The sequence below is a fragment of the Mustela nivalis genome (genome assembly GCF_964662115.1).
Source record: "Mustela nivalis genome assembly, chromosome: 8".
Classification (NCBI taxonomy): Eukaryota; Metazoa; Chordata; class Mammalia; order Carnivora; family Mustelidae; genus Mustela; species Mustela nivalis.
The window spans coordinates 117,144,476-117,168,608 of NC_139027.1; the positions used below are offsets into that span (position 1 = coordinate 117,144,476).

General features: G+C 43.3%; 1 protein-coding gene across 1 annotated transcript; it reads left to right on the forward strand.

The window, feature by feature from the left end:
- Window positions 1-23,904, forward strand: LOC309871510 (signal-regulatory protein beta-1-like). Its single transcript, XM_082744603.1, has 6 exons — window positions 1-151; window positions 10,707-11,060; window positions 13,844-14,164; window positions 14,755-15,084; window positions 20,058-20,165; window positions 21,678-23,904. Exons 1-5 carry the CDS (start codon window positions 85-87, stop codon window positions 20,153-20,155), a joined length of 1,170 nt encoding a protein of 389 aa, XP_082600729.1. The 5' UTR covers window positions 1-84; the 3' UTR covers window positions 20,156-20,165; window positions 21,678-23,904.
- Window positions 23,905-24,133: the final 229 nt, after the last annotated feature.

The window sequence follows — 24,133 nt, forward strand, 5'->3', positions numbered from 1 at the left end:
ACAGATAGAACAGAGAACACAGAACAGAGGCCCCATTGCCCCAGCACACACATTGGCAGAGAGCGGGATCCTTAGGCCTCTACAATGTGGGCACCTGCCTCCGGACCCTGCCCTCCTCACCTGCTGCTGGCTTTGCTCTTGGGACTCACAGGTGAGTGTTGCCTTGGTGTAGACTCCCCATTCCCTGCCTCCTCAACCTCTCCCTGCCCCTGGGAATTTGGGGCCTCCTGGTAAACACAGGTGTGCTACCCAGACCCTCCGCAGAAGGCCTGCCTATAGCTATAACTGTACTCCTGACTAACAGATGGGGAAACTGAGGCAGAGAGAGCAACCAGCCCAGTGTCACCTACCTAAGTCAGTGGAGTATCTGGGGTTCATGTCCAGGCCACTCAGCTCCAGGCTCCTCCATGGAGGCCAATTGCAGAAACTTCAGAAAACACAGAGAGGCAAACAGTAGAAGAGCCATCACGCATCACACGCAGAGATCTCCAGAGTTCCACTGTGCTGCGTGTATTCACAGACTCTTGTTAATGATGTTTCCCATGCGCCGAATTTTTTACTGGGCCTTTAACATGTATTACCATTTCATTTACTCCTCAAAACAATCTGTATACTAACATGGTAGGCTATACTTTATACATACTTGTGAACGCACTTGTGTGTGTGTGTGTTTGTGCATATGAGTGGGTGTAAGGAAGGGCACATATCCCAGGCATGCACACTCACACACACACACACACATGAAATTCCTAAAAATGATTTCCATATTGTTCTCTTCACATCAGGTCCAGTCTACATGAAATGCACATTGAATGGATGTGTGATTCCTTCTCAGCTACTCACCCTCTTTCCTAATTTTCGAGATTTATTGCTCACCTTCCACTGAGCTCTTAAGACAAGCAAACTTCCGTCTTGGTAAAATGAGTAGAACTTTGTGCATTACTACCTTAGAGATCCCCTTCCCTGCTGGATCGGGATGGGAAGGGAAAAAGGGGATAAAAGATGTGAACACTCCTGCCTGATTGGCATCTATAATTACATCCACATTTGTATATCCTGATCCCCACCATCTAGTACCAGCCGACACCTCCAGACCTCAGGAGGTCTCATAAGGAATAACTTCCCAATTTCTTGAACACCACCGTGTACCACACACACCTGGAAATTCCTGCATCTGTACAGATGAGGCAAAGCAGTTGTCCTTGTGGAAGTTCTATCATAGTGGAGGAAAGGACAGGAAGACATGACAAATCAGTAAATAACATAGAATACAGAAAGCAATGAGTGTTAAGAAAAAAGAATGACAATACGACTGGATAGGACAATGAGAGAATCTTCAGGTAGGATGTATTTAAACAGGTAGCAGAGGTGGGCCTCATTGAGGAGGTAGAATGGAGCAAAGATTGTAAGAAGGTCAGGGAGTGAGCCATGTGATTTTCTGAAGGAAGAGCCTTCATGAATAGCGTGGGAGCAACATGAGAGCAGAATTCTCCTGCTCTGTTCTAGTATTTGGACTTTAAAAAAAAAAAAAAAACTATTTTATTTATTTATTTGAGAGAAAGCAAGAGAGAGACCACAAGTGGGAGGTGGAGGGGTAAGAGGGAGAGGAAGAAGCAGACTCCTCACTGAACAGGCAGACTGACATGGGGCTTGATCCCAGGATCCTGGGATCATGAACTGAGCTGAAAGCAGATGCTTAACCAACTGAGCCACGGGGGGGGGGGGGGGGGGGGGGGGCTAAGTATTTGGACTTGTACTCTGAGTGAAATGGTTGCCATTGTAAGGTTTTGAAGACAGAAGTCACATGATCTGACATGAATTATACATTATTCAAAATTGAGAATAGACTACCACAGGGCATAAATAGAAGAAACTAGAGCCTCAAGAGATCACTGCATTCATGCAAAGAGGGAAAATCACTTTTAACCAAGATAGCAGTCAGGAAAGAAATGGGAAAGAGGTCAGATTGTGCGTGCCTGCAGACGGAAGCCAACACAATTCCTAATGCATAGGATTGGGGTGGGAAAGAAAGGCTCCATGAGAGACTATGGATTCCAGGAAACAATCTGATGGCTTCAGAAGGGAGAGGCGTGGGGGGATGGGCTAGCCCAGTGATGGGTATTCAGGAGGGCATGCGTTGTAACAAATACTCAGTGTTATGCACAAATAATGAATCATTGAACACTACATCAATCATATGATCTCACTGATATGAGGAATTTGAGAAACAAGACAAAGGACCAAGATGAAACCAGAGAGGGAGACAAACCATAAGAGACTCTTAATCTCAGGAAACACACTGAGGGTTGCTGGAGGGGAGGGGGATGGGAGGGATAGGGTGGCTGGGTGGTGGACACTGGGGAGGGTATATGCTATGGTGAGTGCTGTGTATTGTGTAAGACTGATGAATCACAGACCTGTACCCCTGAAACAAATAATACACTATATGTTAACAATTTTAAAAGACTCAATAAAAAAAAAAAACCAACGATGTACTGTTATGGTGACTAACATACCATAATTTAGAAAGAAAGAAAAAGAGAGAAAGAAAGAAAGGGAGAGAGAGAGAAAGACAGACAGACAGGCTCTAAGGGCTTGGGACCTGAGCATCTAGGAGAATAAGGTACCTCAGCTGAGAAGTACAAGGATGTTTGGGAAACTAAAGTGTTCAGTTTGAGACATATTAGCCGTGAGAGGTTTTGTTTTGTTTTGTTTTGTTTTGTTTTGAGAGGTTTATTTCTACTTAAGAAAAAGGTTGAGTGGCTGGTTGTACATAAAAATCAGAGTTTAGGGGCAAGGCCTGGGCCAGAGATGAACTGTGAGGATTATAGATATACAGATGGCAGAGTTTTCACCTTTCCCTGGATCCTCTTGACTCTCTGATCTCTTCTCTCTCATATTTCCTCCATTTCTCTCTCCATGGTGCATTCTTAAGTCTTCCCATTATTGTCCTAGCAGTTAGGCTTCCCAACCCCAATCTTCTCCTCAAGACTTACAAACCAAAGCACCTGATGTTCTTGGCACACCAAGACCTGCCTATAATAGCATGTGCCCTCCTTAGGGCATGTTTGGTTGCAAATAATACTAATTGTATGGGCTTTACCAGCTCACACTCTGCAAGGGTGAACCACAAATTTCCTCCTGAGGAGTAACTAAGAAATAGAAAAGAACATTGGGTGTATGTGTAGATGCACCAGCAGCCTGCTTCTCTGATTTATATCCCTGCCTGGTTTTGATGACACTTCAAGTAAGAAGAAATGATTTTTTATTTCTTGACGTCAGTCTCCAGGGACTGGCTTGTCACTGAGGCAAGGAAATAAAACTGCAAAGTCTTGCCCTTGCAGTTAAATGATTGCCTGAAGGTGACTCGTGTCCCTTCAATGTGTAACTCATTGTCCAGATATAGAACTACCCACAATTCTTTTCAGAACATGAGTTTGAAGTCTCCTGGTATCCTTGCTTGGTTACTCCCATGGTTCTATCTGCCCATTCAAGGGCAGGTTTCTCAAATCTACCAGCCCCTAGAATATTTTCTCTTTTCCCTTGAGCCATTTAGTGCACTCAAAGGCTCTACACAGGCCCATCACCTTCTTTTTTTTTTTTTTAATTTTTTATAAACATATATTTTTATCCCCAGGGGTACAGGTCTGTGAATCACCAGGTTTACACATTTCACAGCCCTCACCAAAGCACATACCCTCCCCAATGTCCATAATCCCACCCCCTTCTCCCAAACCCCCTCCCCCCCAGCAACCCTCAGTTTGTTTTGTGAGATTAAGAGTCACTTATGGTTTGTCTAGCCAAACTATGGAAAGAACCTAGATGTCCATCACCTTCTTTGAGTACATGATTCTTACTGTGTAAAATATACATAGTGTAAAAATCTACTGTTTCAACCATTTTTAAGGTTACAATACAGTGGCCTTAAGTACATTCACAATATTGTGAAACCAGAACCACTGTATATTTCAGGGATTTTTTCAACATTTTAAGCAGATACTCTGCATACATTAAACAAGAATTCCCCATTCCTTCTTCCCACCATGGTCACTGGTAATCTCTATTCTAGTTCTTTTTTTAAGATTTTATTTATGTATTTGAGAGACAAATAGCATAAGCGGGGGCAGAGGCAGAGGGAAAGGAATAAGCAGTCTCCCCGCCGAGCAGGAAGCAAGACATGGGGCTCTAACCCAGGACCCTAGGACATGACCTGAATGGAAGGCAGACGCTTAACCAATTGAGCCACCCAGGTCCCCTAGTCTACTTTTCTCTATCTATGGATTTGTCTCTTCTAGGCACTTTATATAAGTGGTATCATATTATCTGTCCTTTTGTGTCTGGCTCGTTTCACTTAGGATATTTTTTTATTCATTCACCTTATAGAACATATCAGATTGTCATTGCTTATTAAGGCTAAATAATATTCCATTGCATATATCTATATACAACAGTTTGTTTATCTATTTATCTACTGATAGAAATTATTTTTTTTCTGTTACCTTTCAGTTATCATGAGTAATGCTGCTATTAACATTGATGTACAATTATCTCAGTACCTTCTTATAATTGGGGCATATTTACCTAAGAGTAGAATTGTTGAATCTATGGTAAATTATATACAATTAAATTTTAAAGAAAATACCCCTGTTTCCACAGTGGTCACATCATTTTATATTCTCCCAACAATGTCCAAGAATTTCAATTTATCCACAACTTACTCAACACTTATTTTCTGATTTTTTTTTTGTATTTTATTGTGTTTTGTTTTGCTTTTGAAAGCCATTCTAAGGGATTAAGGGGTATCTCATTGTGGTTCTAATTTTCATTCTTCTAATGAGTAGTGATGTTCAATATCTTTTCATGTACTTTTTCACTATTTGAATACCTTCTTTGGACAAACGTTTACTTTAGTCCTTGGTCCATTTTTTTTTATTAATTAATTTATTTTCAGAAAAACAGTATTCATTATTTTTTCACCACACCCAGTGCTCCATGCAATCTGTGCCCTCTATAATACCCACCACCTGGTACCCCAACCTCCCACCCCCCGCCACTTCAAACCCCTCAGATTATTTTTCAGAGTCCATAGTCTCTCGTGATTCACCTCCCCTTCCAATTTACCCCGACTCCCTTCTCCTCTCTAACACCCCTTGTCCTCCATGCTATTTGTTATACTCCACAAATAAGTGAAACCATATGATAATTGACTCTCTCTGCTTGACTTATTTCACTCAGCATAATCTCTTCCAGTCCCGTCCATGTTGCTACAAAAGTTGGGTATTCATCCTTTCTGATGGAGGCATAATACTCCATAGTATATATGGACCACATTTTCCTTATCCATTCATCCATTGAAGGGCATCTTGGTTCTTTCCATAGTTTGGCGACCGTGGCCAATGCTGCTATAAACATTGGGGTGCAGATGGCCCTTCTTTTCACAACATCTGTATCTTTCGGGTAAATACCCAGGAGTGCAATTGCAGGGTCATAGGGAAGTTCTATTTTAATTTCTTGAGGAATCTCCACACTGTTCTCCAAAGAGGCTTCTCCAACCTGCATTCCCACCAACAGTGTAAGAGGGTTCCCCTTTCTCCACATCCTCTCCAACACATGTTGTTTCCTGTTTTGTTAATGTTGGCCATTCTAACTGGTGTAAGGTGATATCTCAATGTGGTTTTAATTTGAATCTCCCTGAGGGCTAGTGATGATGAACATTTTTTCATGTGTCTGATAGCCATTTGTATATCTTCATTGGAGAAGTGTCTGTTCATATCTTCTGCCCATTTTTTGATATTTTTGCCTGTTTCATGTGTGTTGAGTTTGAGGAGTTCATTATAGATCCTGGATATCAACCTTTTGTCTGTACTGTCATTTGCAAATATCTTCTCCCATTCCGTGGGTTGCTCTTTGTTTTTTTGACTGTTTCCTTTGCTGTGCAGAAGCTTTTGATTTTTATGAAGTCCCAAAAGTTTATTTTTACTTTTGTTTCCTTTGCCTTTGGAGACATATCTTGAAAGAAGTTGCTGTGGCTGATATCGAAGAGATTGCTGTCTATGTTCTCCTCTAGGATTCTGATGGATTCCTGTCTCACATTGATGTCTTTTATCCATTTTGAGTTTATCTTTGTGTACGGTGTAAGAGAATGGTCGAGTTTCATTCTTCTACTTATAGCTGTCCAGTTTTCCCAGCACCATTTATTGAAGAGACTATCTTTTTTCCACTGTATATTTTTTCCTGTTTTGTCGAAGATTAATTGACCATAGAGTTAAGGGTCCATATCTGGGCTCTCTACTCTGTTCCACTGGTCTATGTGTCTGTTTTTATGCCAGTACCATGCTGTCTTGGTGATCACAGCTTTGTAATAAAGCTTGAAATCAGGTAACGTGATGCCCCCAGTTTTATTTTTGTTTTTCAACATTTCCTTAGCAATTCGGGGTCTCTTCTGATTCCATACAAATTTTTGGATTATTTGCTCCAGCTCTTTGAAGAATACTGGTGGAATTTTGATCAGAATGGCATTAAAAGTATAGATTGCTCGAGGCAGTATAGACATTTTAACAATGTTTATTCTTCTGACCCAAGAGCATGGAATGGTCTTCCATCTTTTTGTCTACAAGAGACCCATTTTGAACCTAAAGATACACCCAGACTGAAAGTGAAGGGATGGAGAAGAATCTTTCATGCCAATGGGCCTCAAAAGAAGGCTGCAGGAGTTCTTTTTATATGCTTGTTAATAATCCTTTATGAGATATATGCTTTGCAAATATTTTCTCCCATTCTCTGAGTTGCCTTTCACTTTTGATATTGCCCTCCTCTGCACAAAAGTCTTTAATTATGACAAAGTCCAATTTCTATATTTTTATTTTGTTATGTGTGCTGTTGGTGTGATGTCCAAGAAGTCATTGCCAAATCCAGTATCATGAGTTTTGCCTAAATTATTTTCCTCAGAATTTTATAGTTTAACTTTTATATTTAGGTCCCTTCATCCAATTTGAGTTCATTTTTCTATATAAAGTGAGGGTTCAACTTTATTCTTCGCATGTAGATATTCAGTTTTCCCAGCAGTTTATGCTGAAAAGACTGTTCTTCCTCCCATCCCCATTGAAAGGTAAGCACCTTTGTTGAAAATCTTTTGATCTTATGTGTGAGGGTTTATTACTAGGCTCTCTTATTCTATTCCATTGCTCTATATCTCTATTTTATGGTCATTTCACAGTATTCATTATTATACTTGGTAGTAGGTTTTCAAATCAAGAAGTGTGAATTCTCCAAATATGTTCTTTCCAAGATTGTTTGGTGATTTGGGGTCGCTTGAGATTGCATATGAATTTCAAAATGGACTTTTCTATTTATTTTTAAAAAATGCCCTGGGGATTTTGGAAGTGCTTGCATTGAATGTGTAGGTTGCTCTAGGTAGCATTGACAAGTTAGCAATGTAAAATCTTCCAGTCACTAATGGGGGATGTTTTTCCACTTAATTATGTCTTCTTTCATTTCTTTCAGCAATGTTTTGCACTTTCTAGTGTACAAGTCTTTCATTTCCATGCAGAAATTTACTCCTAAGTGCTTTATACTTTTTATGTTAGTGTAAGTGGAATTGCTTGCTGAATTTCCTTTTTGAGTTGTTCATCACTACTGTGTAGAAATGCATCTGATTTTGACTGTTGATTTTATATAAAACAAACTAACTGAATTTATTACTTGTGTAAACCTGGTGATTCACAGACCTGTACCCCGGGGGATAAAAATATGTTTATAAAAAATAAAAAATTAATTTAAAAATAAATTAATTAATTACTAACTCTAACAGTTTACTTTTATGTGTGAAATCTTTAGGATCGTTTCCCATGAAATCATGTCATGTGCAAAGAGAGAGAGTTTTACTTATTCCTTTGCAACTTAAGTACTGTTTATTTTTCTTGACTATTGCATTTTCTAGAATTTCCAGTATTGTGTTGAATAGAAGTGGTCAAAGTGGGCTTCCTTGCCTTGTTCCTGATCTTAGAGAAAAAACTTTCAGACTTTCATCATCAAGAATGAGGTAGTTCTAGTTTTATCATATGACTTTCTCATTTTGTGTAAGTTTCCATCTCTTCCTAGTTTATTGTTTTTAATCATGAAAAATGTTGACTTTTGTCAAGTGATTTTTCTGCATCAAATGAGATGACCATGGTAATTTTTTCTTTGTTCTATAAATGTGTCCTATTACCCTATCTGGTTTTCCTTTGTTGAATCATTCTTGCATTCCAGGAAGAAATCCCACTTGATTATTGTGTATAATTCTTTAATATGCTATGGAGTTTGGTTAGCTGATGTTTTGTTGAACATTGTTGCATCCGTATTCAGATAAGATACTGGTATGTAGTTTTCTTGTAGTTTCTTTGTTGCCTGTGGTATCTTTGCTGGTATTTTTTGTATTCTTTGCTGCCCTAGAATGAGTCTCAAAAAGACTCGAAATGACCTAGGAGTTTTCCTAAATCTTTAAATTTTTTGGAGTAGTTTGGAGAGGATTAGTGTTAGTTTTTCTTTAAAAGTTTGGCAGGGTGATATCTGAATGACTGAGTCATTCAGATATCCTCAGTTGAGGATCTTATTCTTGATTTTGGCTGATCTCAGGGTTGTGGAATTGTACCCCAAGTCAGGTTCCATGCTCAGTGCAGAGTTGGCTTGTCCCTCTCCCTCTTCTCCCCCCCCCACCACTCCCTCTCTCTTTCTGTCTCTCTAAAATAAATAAATGAAGTTTTTTTAAAAAATAAAAATTTTAAGAATTCACCAGTAAAGCTACATAGTCCTGGACTTTTCTTTGTTGGGAATTTTTTGATTATTGATTCAATAATCTTACCAGTGATATTCTATTCATATTTTCTATGTCTTTATAATTCAGTCTTCATAAATTGTGTGTGTCTAGAAATTTCTCCATTTAATCTAGGTTATTCAATTTATTGGTGTGCAATTTTCTATGTACTCATTTAGAATCCCCTTTATTGCTATAAAAATGGCTAGTAAAATCTTTCTCTTGTTTCTGATATTAGTTCATGAAGTCTTCTCTCTCTGTCTTTTTTTTTTCTGTTAGTCAATCTAGCTAAAGTTTTGTGAATCATATTTTTTTTTCTGAAGAACTATTCTTGGGCTTTTTTATATTCTCTGTTGTTTTTCTATTAACATTTTCTTTCAACTCTATACTAGTCTTTTTATTTCCTTCATTCTGCTAGCTTTGGGATTGGGATTTATTTTTCTCTTCTTTGTCTGATTTCTTAATGTGTATGGTTGTTAATAGATTTGTGATTGTTCTTTAATGTAGGCATTACAGCTATAAATTTAACTCTAGCACAGCTTTCACCACAGACTGCAGATTTGGGTATGTTGTGTTTCCATTTTCATTCAAATCAATATGTTCTCTAATTTCCCTGCGATTCTTTCTTGGGCCTTTTGATTGTTTTATGTCAATATATTTGAGAATATTCATTTTATTCTTCTGTTATTGATTTCTAGTTTAATTTCACAAACTCTTGCACTAGTTCACTTCTTCAATATTTCTTCTTAGAGATTCCAGTAAGTTACCTACTCATTCAGCCTCTGTAATAATGGCCTAGACAAAGGATTTGTTTGTTTTACAGTTTCTGGTTTCCATAATGTCTGGGGAGACATCCGGTCAATGAAACAATGCCCCCCCCCAAGAGGTCCATATTCTAATACCCAGAACCTGTGAACCGTTTTCTCTTACATGACAGAAGAGATTTGCAAAAATGGTTGACTTAAGACTCTTGACCTAAAGATTATCCTAGATTATCAAAGCGGTCTCAATATGTTCACAAGGATCTTCATAAAAAGGAAGCAGGAAAGTCAAAGTTAGAAAAGGATAAGTGACAATAGAGGTGAGAATTTGGGTGATGGGAAGATGGGAACCATGAGAAAAGGAATGTCAGTAGCTTCTCGAATTTGGAAAGGCAAGGGATAGACCTCCAGAGGAAATGCAGCTTGGTTGACCCTTGGTCTTAGTCCAGCAACAGCAATTTTGGATTCCTGATCCAGAATTATAAAACAGTACATTTATGCAGTTTTCAGACATTACATTTTTTTTAATAATTTGCTATAGCAGCATTTAGAAGCGGATATAATATGATTGCAGTTGGGGGGACACAGGGATTTGAAACTCTCTTTTACCTCTCATTTAAACTACCTGTTCATTTTTTGTCAAAAGCTCTGTCATCACTGTCACTCAAGTATCCAGACTGATCAACAGACTCCAGCATGGGCACATGCATATGGAAGAAGGAAGTTAATCCACAGAGGTTCCTGAAGTTCAATGCACAGCCCAGAAAACACATCCCTTCCTTTAGCTCACACACAGTGGTCTAAAGAAGTCTCATGGTCCCACTGAATACAAGGATCAGAAAGAGCAACACTCCATGAGGCCAGAAAGTGGACAACCAGAAACATTTGGTGAAGCATGAAACTTTCAGAGAGCGACTCCAGCTCCAATCAGGGCACTCAAACCTGCAGTGTGTGACATCACTGAGTCTCTGTGTCTTATTTCCACATTTGTGATAGAGTTTCATCTATCTGTGGTGAGGGCTACATGCCACGTACATCTCAAGGTCCACTCCCAGTGCACACTCAGTCAATGAGCTGTTGTGAATCAACATTTGAGAAAACACACAGGATCACATAAGGATGAGTAAATGACTGCTCTGTTTTCCCTCCAGGTGCGGCCGGTGAGGCAGAGCTGCAGGTGATCCAACCTGAGAAGTTAGTGTCTATCATAGCCGGACATACAGCCACTTTGCACTGCACCATAACTTCCCTGCTCCCCTTGGGGAAGGTTGAGTGGTTCAGGGGGACAGGGCCAGGCCGGAAGTTAATCTTCAGTTTCAAAGGAGGCCACTTCCCCCGAGTGACAAATATTTCAGACACCACAAGGAGAAACAACACGGACTTTTCCATTCGCATCAGTAACATCACCCCAGCAGACACCGGAACCTACTACTGTGTGAAGTTCCAGAAAGGGTACCCTGATGTAGAGATTAAGTCTGGACCAGGCACTCAGGTCACCGTGAGCAGTGAGTATGATGTGGGCCTCTGCCATCCCTTGGTTGTGACAATAGGTCAATAAGATTGTCTGACAGCTAAGAATCAGGTGTTGTGGTGAGTGCCCCTGACTTCAGCCACTTCCATGGATCAGGGAAGCTGAGGCCGAGAGAGGTCATGCTATTTTCTCAAGGCCACATGGCTAGAAAATGATGGGAAAATCCAGAACTCTTGTCTACAGACTCCATAGCTCCCTTTTCCAATCCTGACCAGCTCTCTGGTTCCAGGGATGAGGGACTGAGAGTCTGAGGGGCTTTCCAAGTCATAAGGCCCAAGCTCACCCTGTCTCCAGAGAGCACTCCCTCCCAGATGGCCAGGTTTCTCTCCACTCAGCACTTACTGAGCATCTGCTGTGCTGACTTTGTTTTAGATGCCCTGGAGCAGCAGGCAACAAAACAGGCAAAGTGCCCTCTATCATGAAGCTTACACTCCCTTCCCTTCCAGTGTGGACATATGCACCCAGGGTAGGGAGGTGGGACAATGACTTTTTTCTTTCAGCTTCAGCAAGATCACAGTGAGAAGAGGCACAGGCTGGCTGTCTACTCTGACAGCCCCGGAAGGAGAAGATGCCAGAGGCTGGGCATTTGTTGTAGGTCTGTCCAGAAAAGCTTCATGCAATTCAGGGACTGACTTCATAGTGACTGAGTCTCCCCACACCCCCCTGGACTTGGACAGGTGGCTTTATTATGACTGTGCAGACATTATAGGACTTCCCTGTCTTACGTCCCTTGCCTGGGCACCAGCACTAGCACTGGACAGGTCTGTTCCTCCTGGAAGAGCGCTCCTTCCTCTTCCCCAAGCTGCCCACACAGGTGGTGCCCTGGTTGAGAATGGGTAAAGACAGAGGGGAAAGGGCAGGTGGCAGGCCAAACCCATGTCTTCATTGTGGCAGGTGCTCCTCTTACCAGAGATAGCAAGTAGAACCCATCTCTGCCCTTTTACAGATGAGGACACTGAGGCTCAGGGGACCTGACCTAAGCAGGCACAGGAGCTAAGATTGAACCCAAGCATCAAGATTCACAGCCTTGTTCTCTGCACACTCACTGTGCTAGTCAAAGTAGGAGAAAATTCAGACCTCCTTGAAAATCTTATGTTGTTGGTCTTTTTCAGTAGTAAGCATTTTAAAAAGTTATGAGACACAGATTGCATGGAGCACTGGGTGTGGTGCAAAAAACAATGAATACTGTTACGCTGAAAATAAATTTAAAAAATTTAAAAACAAACAAACAAACTTACACATTAAAAAAAAAAAAAGAATGTACCAAATGTGTAAAACAAGGCTATTCAATTAGTCGGTACTTGGCCTTTTTTGTAGGACTTTGTCCAGGATAAGAGATGGGGCACTCCTCCTCCTTTCTGCAAGTGTTTTCATTTTCTGTTGAGAAATAAATAAATTTTTAAAAAGAGTTATGAGACAGGGTGTTGTTACTTTGCACCCCCAGATCAGACAGATACACAAACATCTCATGAAGTGTCGAGCCTATTCCTGGAGGACACGGCTTCTCACATGTAAGAGCATCCGGAGTCTTTCCCCAGTTGTGTGATGTTGCTCCTTCACTGAGCAGCCTGGGGCAATGACCTGGACAAAACAGAGGCACTGGACAGTGCCAGCCTCACAGGGCACCCCATTCCTGGCTCTGCAGAATGAGGGTGCAGGGGAGGCGCTTTCCTGGAGGGTGTTTCAGCTCCATGAGCAAGAGTTCATGTTCTAAACTCAGCTTTGGGAACACACATCTTCCCTCTGTTGTTAAATAGTCACCAGGTCTGGGCACCCCGAGGGACTTCTCTCCCCATAATTACTTGCAATGGAGAATCTTCAAGGGAAGAGGTGGGGGGCGGTCACTGTTGGGCTCAAGAGGGTGGGACTCTTGCTCTTTTGTGGAAGAGAAGGCTGGAGGCCACAGAAGTCCCCCTGGGATACAATGAGGAGTAAGAAGCAGCTCCTTCGTACCTGAACCTAAAGTAGGTTAGGGGAAAGGTTCCTTGGTGAGAGAAAGACAGAGACCACCCAGGGGGAAGTTTCCTCCCAAAGTTGTCTTTATTTGTGCAGGTAAGATGTTGGGGAATAATTTCCATACCTATGACCCCAAACAGGGACAAGAGGGCTAACACTTATGAGGGTTTTGGATGAATATTCAGAGGGGGATCTTAACGTTACAGTGAGGCTGGGGTTACTCAGCCACCTTCTGAATTATCTCCTCCTTTCGATATGCGTTTTCAGTGATAAATTCTAAACAAACCTGCTAGCATTCTTTTATTTGCCCCTCCCTGCAACCCAGGAAGGAGAAATGCTTGGTGTCCCATTTCACAGAATGGGAGCCAGGCTGTGCCCCGGCCAGACCTGCGGTCAGCTGGCCAGCCTGATTCCGGCTTCTATGGGGGTCCAGCTCTGCCCCTGTTTCCCTGCACGGACTGCTGCACACACTCCCTGACCTCAGTGAGGTTTGCAGGGAGGCAGATAGGAACAGTTGATGCAACAGTCAGACCCATTAGAAACGTCCTTCCTGTGCCCAGATTGGTGGGAAGTCGCCTGGCAGAGAAGAGAGAGGGGGACTTAAACTCAGGTCTGGAACTGCACCTGGGCCCTGCCCCTGACTCAGAGTTCAGCTCTGGAACCTCAGGGCCTCCTCTGTACGAGGAGGAGAGGATACTGTGCTCTGCACGCTGAGGGTGGCGGTTCTCCACAGCACCTCAAGGTATCCTGAGCACTGATGACCACAGTCATGCTTACTGTTCACAACTGCTCTTCTTATAGCCAAACCCTCTCCCCCCGTGGTGTCGGGCCCGGTGGTCAGGGCCTTGCCAGGGCAGACAGTGAACTTCACCTGCAAGTCCCACGGCTTCTCCCCCAGAAACATCACCCTGAGATGGTTCAGAAACAGGAATGAGCTGGCAGCCTCCCGGACCAGCGTGGACCAAGACGGAGACAGAACGTCCTACAGTATCTCCAGCACAACCAGGCTGGTGCTGGCCCCGGGGGACGTTCGCTCCCAGGTCATCTGCGAGGTGACCCACGTGACCCTGCAGGGGGGCCCTCCTCTTCGTGGGACTGCCAACCTGTCTGAGGTCCTCCGAGGTAGATGCCCCTCCCCACCAGCCCCAGCCCGGGTCTGGCCCCCAAGTCTCCGAGCCTGTCCCTCCTCCGCTCCCTGCCCCAAGCCCTCTGTTCCCTGGAGTCTGACCCCTGGCAGACCCTCCAGGTCACCTGAACCTAGATGTGCCATCACCTCCTACTGTTTCCATGGCCACTGGGTGGTGAACACCTACCATGTATCAAGCATTGCTCTCGGTAGTTTCCTTTACTTTACAGTAGCAATTCCAATTATTGAGCACCTGCTGTACTCCACGCCACCTTGTGCTTGGTGAGGTCATTTGTTTTGCTACAGTTATTCTATTCCAACTGTATGTGTGGGGCTGAGTATCTTGATTTCACTCATTCTTAGCTTATCAGGAGCCATCAAACCTTGAGCACCTACTGTGTGCTGGGCACTGTGCTTAGGGATTTCATTCATATAAAAAGACTACCCTCAGTGTTGGAGCACCAGCTGTATGCCTAGCCCTGTTCTGGGTGACTCCCTTGCTGTGTGGGGTTAGCTAAGTTCTGGAGCCCCTCCCCATGGTCCATCTGTTCCATAAGGTGAGCGATTCTGCCCTGTGCTGTTTCAGTTCCACCCACCTTGATTGTTTCCCAGCAATGCATTGCAGAGGACCAGGTGAAGGTCACCTGCCAAGCGAAGAAGTTCTACCCTCAGCGCCTACAACTGACCTGGCTGGAGAATGGAAACATGGCCCGAACAGAAACAGCCTCAAGCATCATAGAGAACAAGGATGGGACCTTTAACTGGATGAGCTGGCTCCTGGTCAATTTCTCTGCCCACACAGAGGAGATGGTGCTCACGTGCAAGGTGAAGCATGATGGCCAGCGGGTAGTCAGCAAAAGCCATATACTGGAGACTTCTGCCCACCGAAAAGACCAGTGCACAGATGGAAACTCTGGTGAGCCTTGTGCCACGTGATCTGGCATTTAAATTTTACCCTTTATTATGTGAAAAGTAGTAATTTTCATGCTTATAATAGAATAATCCAGAAGTCTATAGATTAAAACTAGAATTTTGGTGTGAGCTTCCTTCGCCCAAAACCCACACTCCAAGATGATCAATGGTAAGACTTGGTACTTACATTTATAGATCTTTCAACATAAATATGCAATAGAGAAAGAAAGAAGAGAGGGAGGGAGATGATCTTATTGTTAGGGTCCTGCCTCCCTCCTGCTTCTTCTCCTGACAGTGATTACATCACTGTGCCAGACCAGCCACCCCCACCCCCCGCTCTTGTTCTTTCTTACCTAGTTGTGGTTTTTATCCCTTGTAGATGCTTTCATCATAATGGCAGCAAATATCTCTTAAAACTAGAAGTATGCAAAAGTTGCATCATTGTGTCCACTGATGACTTAGTCATGCATGCACATCCAGCTGCAAATGGAGTCCACAATTGTGTAGCCATGTGATTAATGACATTGATTTTTCCACAAAATCAATACAATTATACATTTCATAAAATTAACAATAATTCCCTCATGGACTATGGAATAAATGGAATATATATTCAGAGTTCCCAAAACTTCTACAATAACTTTACTTTGTGCACCTAACTTGGTTTTCATTCACCTGTAAATGCTTGAAAGAATTTTCCTATGAAACACCTGCGACTCCACAATTTTTTTTGTTGATCTGAAAAGAATCTGAACGGCTACTCAAATTCTTCATTTCATATTGGATGCTCATGGCAAGCTGTGCTTTTGAGGAATTTGGGCCATTTCTTTTCTTTGGTCCAAATTTCTGCCCATAGAGTTGCTCATGATATCACCTTGCTATCCTTGATGTTTGTAGGATCTGTAGTGATATCCCATTTCATTCTTCATATGGGAAATGTATCATTTCTCATAGTGTTTGTTGTTGGAAATGCTAAAAGTATTTTGATTTTGCCAGTTTTTTCAAAGAATCCACTTTTGTTTCAGGGATTTTCTCTATTGCTTTTCTTTTCTATTTTATGTTTTTTCTTCTCTTTTCCCCCCCTTCTGCTTATTTTGCTCCTCCACATTTTTTGAAATGAGAACTGAGATTATTGAGTCTAGATTTTTCTTTGTTCGAATGACACTCCTGGGCCTCCTTTTGTGCCTGGGGACACGGGAGTATGGAGCCATGTTGCCTGATGCTGTGTTCCTCCTCCAGTCCACAGACACCTAGCCCACCTGGCTTCCTCTTCCACCTTTCAGAGTCCTCCTGTGCTTGAAGTATGTGATTTCCAGGGATCAGGCTTATACTGAATTAGGAGAGCGGGGAGAAATGAGTACACACCATCTTGTCTGGATCAGCTAGGGTTTGGGTTTTAGTCTTTGGTTGTGCACTGAGGCTCAAGCTATGGCCATTATGTCTGGTGTTTCCAGTGTGCCTGTACTAGTAACGTTGCTAGTGTCTTAAGGCTGGAAATGGATACTAGGAGTGTCTGGGTTGGTAGGCTGGAGTCAAGAGTAAGATGTCTATGTGACACTGCTGCACCAAGATGCCACCTTCCCTGGCTGTCTCAAGACTCCAGCCACTGCCATCCTGGGTCTATAGGGGTGTGGTGTAATGAAGTACATCTTTTTGTTCATGTTTATGGTATTGAGGTTATTTCACAATACTTCTATCTTAATGGACTTCCCTTCTCTCAGTATAGCGTGACCACATATGTTACTGGGCCTTGGGATTGGTTGGTTGGCTTGGACAGTGGGGGAGAGGTTCCAAGTCCCGTGATCTTTCTGGTTCTTTCAGGACCCCAAGTTTGCCATCCCCATTTTTTCTTTGTCTCTTCACCACTCAATTTTGAAACAGCACCTCTTCCTTCCTTTTTACCTTCCCCCCAGAGTAATGCATTTTAAATTGTGCCTGACCCTTTTATTCACATCTGTCCTTTTAAAATGTCCATGCCTCCCTGTATTGGGTTTTTATTGCTGCTATAATAATTAGCACACAGTTAGTAGCTTAAAACAACACACATTCATTATCTCCCATTTCTAGAGGTGGAAAGTCTAAAACAGGATGGCAGAACTTCATTACTTCTGGGGACACTGGGGGAGAGTCTGTGTCCTTGTTGTTCCAACTCCTAGAAGTAGCTCCACTCCTCCTGCCAAGGCCCCCAGATGCATGACCTCTGCTGTGGTCATCACACCTCTTGCTCCCATTCTCCTGCCTCCCTCCTTCACTTGTAAGTGTCTCTGTGATTAAGTTGGCTCCAATTCCCATAGTCCAAGATAATGATCCATTCAAGACCCTAGCTAATTACCATGCAGTCCCTCTTGCAGTGTAAGATACCATATTCACAGACTCTGGGGGTTCTGCGTCAACCCTCTTGGGTTTTTTTTTAATTTTTTTATTTTTTTTAAAGATTTTATTTATTAATTTGACAGACGGAGATCACAAGTAGGCAGAGAAGCAGGCAGAGAGAGAGGAGGAAGCAGGTTCCCTGCTGAGCAGAAAGCCCAATGCGGGGCTCGATCCCATGACCCTGGGATCATGACCTGAGCCGAAGGCAGAGGCTTAACCCACTGAGCCACCCAGGGGCCCCGTGTTTTTAAAAGATTTTTATTTATTTATTTATTTGACAGAGAGAGAGCACAAGTAGGCAGAGAGGCAAGCAGAGAGAGAGAGGAGGAAGCAGGCTCCCTGCTGAGCAGAGAGCCCAATGCGGGACTTGATCCCAGGACCCTGAGATCATGACCTGAGCCAAAGACAGCGGCCAAACCCACTGAGCCACCCAGGCATACTTTGAAATCCCTTTCTGACCACAGGACACATTTCCAATATTTTCTAATTTAAGCTGGATTTAATATTGCTGATGGGATTTCCAAATAATTCTCAGACTCCTTGGCTACCTGCCCTTATCTGTTTCTCCTGCCCTTTCCTGTGGCTGATGAGGGGCGGGGGGCAATGGCATAGGAAATTGTGCATTTGTATTTTATGATTTTTCTCTTAAATCATAAAATTTCTCTAAGAAATTTCACAGTTTGGGCATTGTTCTCCAAGGACTACTGAGAACCAGTTTTCCATAGAATTTACTGTCCTTTTATTGTTTTTTTCTTTGAGTTAAGAGGTTATATTCCAAGATGAGTAACTAAGCTGCTGCCTTGTCTTTACCAGTCAAATAGTGCCTTGTGGGCTTTGAATGCCTTGGCCCCAATGTCCCTATCCTAAAATTCAGTATCTCTCTCTCTCATATTTCCCATCACAGCCCTATTTTGGCAGAACAGGTGCACTGTAGCTGAGAATTCAATCCTCTCTGTAGCACTGATGCTTTTATGATTATATTGGACCCAATTATGTCCTCAAGCTTTTTCTGCCCTTCAGCCCTAGGATTTAGGAGTCTACAATATTGCCTGGAAGTCCTCTGACATTCACAAAAAATCTTTTCATGTGTGATCAATTGGTCTTCACATTGTATTGTCTTCCTGCGAAGGACTGATGCCCAGCAATAGCCACCCAACCTGTAGTTCTTATAATGATCGACTCATTTCCATATTGCCAGAGTACACCGCTCCTCTGCTTATACCAGCCCAGGTCACCACAGTGAGGTTCCAGCCAGGGAAAACTAGGACTTACCCTGCTCTACTGCTCATCAGGACTGGGGACTTTTTGGCCAGCCAACTGGTAGGGACCCATGTCCAACTGTGCTCATTAGAGCTGGCAATCCAGACCCCTCCCAGATAAACTCTGCCTGCCAGCTGCCCTGGGAAGCAGACTCACTCTCTGTGGAGTGATGCCAATCCACGTTTGTGAGAAAGGGAAGGAGGCAGGACTGGCAAAGGAAGATGTTAAAAACAATGCAGTACACAACAAGACTCGGCCTCAGACAGAAAGCTGGCTTGCTGGATGCTCTTTTTGAGTATATTAAATGGAGAGAATTGGCTAAGTCTCTGTATCCCCACTTCCTCCAGTCATCTGCTAGAGGCTGCCCTCTAGAAGCAGGTACAAACATGGGCAATACAGCCCTTTCAACAGAGAAAAAGTCCAGCACACCCCAACCCCCAGCTGAGACCTGCCATCTTCTTAACATGCCAGGAGCAAATATGGTGAGCTCTCTGCTCCTTCTTTAAAATTATTCCACATATTTCAAAAATCATTTTAATTTCTTTGTGTAAATATTTTTTAAAAACAGTCATTGTAAAAAGGCAAAGAATCTGAAACTGTATGTACAGATCCAACATCTTTGTCTAACAGAAAGACGTCAACTGACAGTGGCATTGGGGTCCAGATGGTCTGGATGGTGTTTTAAACTCTCCTGAGCACTAGACCGCATTCCCTTGCCTCCCCAGGGTATTGTCCATCCAGCAGGTCTCCTGAAGTCAGGTCAACCTGAGGACTCCCTCCTCACCTCTGTACATGGGAGTTGTCAAACTGTGTGCATGGAGCAAAGCAGGGCAGCCTTGCCTCTCACTGACCGTGACATCTGTTCTCACTCCATGTGAGGCCAGGCAGACATTTGTCCCTATGGCCCAGAGAGTTTGGCTTTGTCCTGGTCCAAAGACAAGGTCTCAGAGTCATCCTGCAGGCCAGAAGTGAGGGGTTTCCTTGGGTCTGAACCAACTCATCTGTCCACCGTCTGTAAACAGTGAGACTGTTGGCTCATCAAAAAGAGGCTCTATGACTTGCCCCACAGGGTGTGAGGACCAATTCAGTAAACCAAACTTGCACATTCCTGAGTCTTCGTTCTTCCCACCTTTTCCCTCAAGTTCACCTGGCAGTGAGAAAGGAGTGAGTGAGATGAAGAAGTTCTTACCCCAAATTCTGCCTTGAGTCTGATCACAGGGGAGGATATTAATGACCTCCAGAACATTAATAAGTTTGAGTCACCTTGAATGATGTAAATCGAGGCCCCTGGGAATAGAACCTAGATGCCTACCCTGATGGTGCCTCCTGTTCCTTCATTTCCAGACCCAGAGCTGTCTATTCTACTGCTGGTGGCTCTCACCCTGGGCCCAAAGCTGCTGCTGCTCATCACTGTCTCTGCCATCTATGCCCACAGGAAGTGAGGGCCTGACTGTAAGTTGTGGGACAGGGAGGGCAAGCAAATTTCAGTCCCAGAGGAGTCAGGTCAGGAAGGGGGGCACCCCACAGGTCACAGAGTGTCAGCACCACCTGGAGTAAAGAGTAGGTAATACACCTCTCTCCACACCCTCAGGAATCTCTGGGTTCTCTCTGAGAAGTGTCCAACTCCCAAGAAGTATGTGGGGGCCTGTAGGAGGTGGGTGGCATCAAAGACTGTCAGGAAATGCACACAGAGTCCTAGGGCTTCTGGGAAAGAAGTGGACGAAGAGGCTGAATAAGAGGCAGCTGGGTGGGAAGAACCCTTGGAGACCATCTCTAAATTATTTGAGTAAGGACTCCACATCTAAGAGAATGCTGACAGGTACCAGATGGCTACTCTGAGGATGGTTCCTGCCTGACCCTCTGTGGGACAGACAAGAGTGTATGGGGAAGGGGGATCAGGACTTACGGAGGAAGGCTGAGGTGGCAGAGTCCTAAGCAGGTTGCCAGTCCTCTCAAAACAGATGTCCCAGGAAGAAAATAGTACTGATGACATAGGAGACACATGGGGAACTATCTAGAATGATGAACAGATAATTAACTGTGAACATGGGTCCCAAAGCTCCTTCCTTCCTCCCCTACTACATGCTACTCTCAGTCTCTGCTGCCCCCTTCCTTCCCTGAGGGGCCCAACCTATAACAAGGAAAAACTAGAAGCTTCCACAACTCTGCCCAAATGCCTTGCTTCCCCAGAGCCCCACCTGCCCACAGTTCCTGCTGCTCCTTCTCACAATCATTGTTGGCTCACTGGTGGATATATGGACCACATCTCCTTTATCCATTCATCTGTTGAAGGGCATCTCAGCTCCTTCCACTATTTAACTATTGTGGACATTGCTGTTATGAACATTGGGGTGCCTGTGGTCCTTCCTTCCACTACATCTGTATCTCTGGGATAAATACCCAGTAGTGCAGTTGCTGGGTCATAGGGTAGCTCTATTTTTAACTTTTTGAGGAGTCTCCATACTGTTTTCCAAAGTGGACTTACCAACTTGCATTCCCACCAACAGTGTAAGAGGGTCCCCCTTTCTCCACATCCTCTCCAACATTTGTTGTTATAAAGACAAATCAAGAGTGGTTTGCACAGTACTTGGCCTTCTTCTGATCGCATGGTTGACCAGATAGAGCCAGCTTCTGAATTACCTCACTCCAGTCTCGAATGGGATCAGCTTCCAAAATTCCATTCCTTGCACTTTCGATGTCGTGAAAACGTAACATCATTATTTTGAATATTTGCTGGCATCATTACCTCTTGGACATTTTTACCCTTTGCCTCCCTCCCCCAATCACCACCACCACCTCAGTGACCTTGTAAGTTTGCCTTCACTCTGGCTGCATATCCACACTCTGGGGACCAGCACCCCTGTCACCATTCCCCTGGTAGTTCTGCCTTCATAAGCCCACTTGCATTCAATTTGAACTTCACCTAAAGTCCTATCTCTTTTCATTTCTCCATCACACTTTCAGCTTTGTGCCAATCCCCCTTGGCCACTATTCACTTTTGCACGATGGCACCAGGGTTCCTCACTGGAAGACCAGGAGACAACACAACCACCTGCATTGCTGTCTGTGGTAAAGTGAGTAACAGAATCAAAGAGAATCATTGCTACCAGCTTTGAAAGACATGATTCTTACTTACCATGATGAGCACCTGTTAGTTACATAGATATCTGTGGCCTGAGGAAGAGCTGGCGGCAAAGTTTATACCTCATGGAAAATTCCTCCATGGCAAATGAAACTGAAACCATGTTTTGGGGGACTGTTGGTATTTAACAGACCTGTGGCAACTGACATTCGTGCATGTCAGCACCACGCAAGCTGAGAACCTCCTGTGTGTGCTTGTCTCATCCTCAAATAGGATGTGGACTCTGACAGAGAAGGGACTGTCTGCATCCTCAGTTGTCAGAATGACAGCCATGTGTTAGGCCACTGCATTTTTAAAACATAAGTTGGTGAATACATCATTGAAAACACTAGTTTCTGTCAGATTTTGGATTTTAAAATACTATTTCACTTCATTCAGCACTGGTACATGTACCTAAAACTATTTCACTAAATACTACTCTCTCTTCTTTGTGTTTAAAAGTTCTATCAGAATGTCATATCCTTCAGAAAGTGAACAAGTGATCTGCAAAAACAAACAGATAGCCCACTGATTGGAGTCTGTCAAACAGGTACAGGGACCTTCTGGAAGAGCTCCCAATGGTCAAAGTGTAACAATTTGAGCAACAAATAAGTAAAGTAGTACATCTGATTCTGCTCTGGTCTGAATGTTCGAGTCCCCGCAAAATTTGAGTGTTGGAATCCTCAAGCCCATGTGATGGGTGTTGGCAGGGGAAGCCTCTGGAAGGTGAGCAGGTCATGAGTGCTTCATCCTCATGAGTGGGATTGGTCCTTACAGAATATTTCCCCCACCCCAGGGCTCCCCAGTCACTTCGGCCATGTGAAGACACAGGGAGAAATCTGTGAGGGCCCTCTCCCAACCACGCTGGCTCCATGATCTCAGACTCCAGCCTCCTCAACTATGAGCAAGAACTTTCTTTTGTTTACTAGCCACTAGTCTGGGATGTTTTGTTATAGCTGCTAAATGACTAAAACTGATTATAACCCCATATATAAATAAATCTTTGAGCCCATATTGATATATATAAGTAATTAAATAAATTAATAAATTGAGGAGAAGAAAAAATAGCCTGTGCATAAAGTCCCAAATGATTCAACTAGATACTTCACCTTCAGGAGGGGGACCCTAACTTCCCACTCATTAAGGACAAGCTGCTTGTTGTGACTCTCTTCCAAGAGGACAGAATGGAAAGGAGGAAAAAGGAAGAACTACAGAGGGGACATCCGACACATACAGTTCAGCCGGGTGATCATGAGTTTGCCATGAGTTCACGTGGTTTGTGCTCCATGATATAATGTGGTAAGAGTGGCATTTTTCTTCTGTGACCTTCCTCCCCAAGCCCACCATTCCCACCTTCCACCATATACCTGAGCAACACTCCTCAAAACTGTCAGGCCATCACCATCAAGGAAAGTTGGAGAAGTTGTAATGGATGAGAAAAGCCTAACGAGACAGGACAAATAAATATAATGTGGTATCCTGAGTGGAATTCTGGAACAGAAAGTGTAAAAACCAAGGAAATCTCTTTTGGAGTGAATGTTTCTGTCTCTCCAAAGTTCATGTGTTGAAATCTGATTCCCACTGTGATGGGATTTGGAGGTGGGAGCTTTGGTAAGTAATGAGGTCTTCAGGGTGGAGTCCTCATGAATGGGACCAATGCCTTCATGAAAAGGGGCCAGACAGCCAGATCACCCCACCCACACATGAGAATGCAAGCTGTACACAGTCCACAACCACAAAGAAACTTCTCATCACAATCCAGCTATCATGGCTACCCTGATCTCAGACTTCCAGCCTCCAGGACTGTGAGAAATAAGTTCCTGTTGTTTCAAGGCTTCCAGTTTATGCTGTTTTGTTATAAAGACCCAAGATAAGACAAAAATCTAAATATACTATGGACTTTGGTTAATAATAATGGTTCATTATCACAGATACACCATGCTACTGTCAGATATTAATAAGAGAGGAAGCTGTGTGCAGCTGTATATTGGAACTCTGTACTATTGTCACAATTTTACTCTAAATGTAAAACTGTTTCAAAAATTAAGTCTATTAAATATGTCAACATCATGTCCTCAGCTGGATCTTTGCCTCTTGCACCTTGCTGGGGGACAAAGTGAGGAATTGTGGCATGGGGAGACTTCTGTCTTTCTATATCCAGATTCTATCTTACTTCACAGGTCTAAGGTTCCTCTTCCTTTCTCTACCCTCTGTCTTCTGCTAGAGCTCACTCCAAAGCCTGGCACTCAGAGATCCCAAAAGAACCTGCTTCTCAGTCCTCCAAGATATTCACCCTAAA

Excerpts from the sequence above, each read along its gene's own strand:
- LOC309871510 (XM_082744603.1), top strand. The coding sequence starts at position 85 with ATGTGGGCACCTGCCTCCGGACCCTGCCCTCCTCACCTGCTGCTGGCT. Across the intron at positions 11,061-13,843 it reads CACTCAGGTCACCGTGAGCA|CCAAACCCTCTCCCCCCGTG; the intron begins GTGAGTATGATG and ends CTCTTCTTATAG. Across the intron at positions 15,085-20,057 it reads GTGCACAGATGGAAACTCTG|ACCCAGAGCTGTCTATTCTA; the intron begins GTGAGCCTTGTG and ends CTTCATTTCCAG.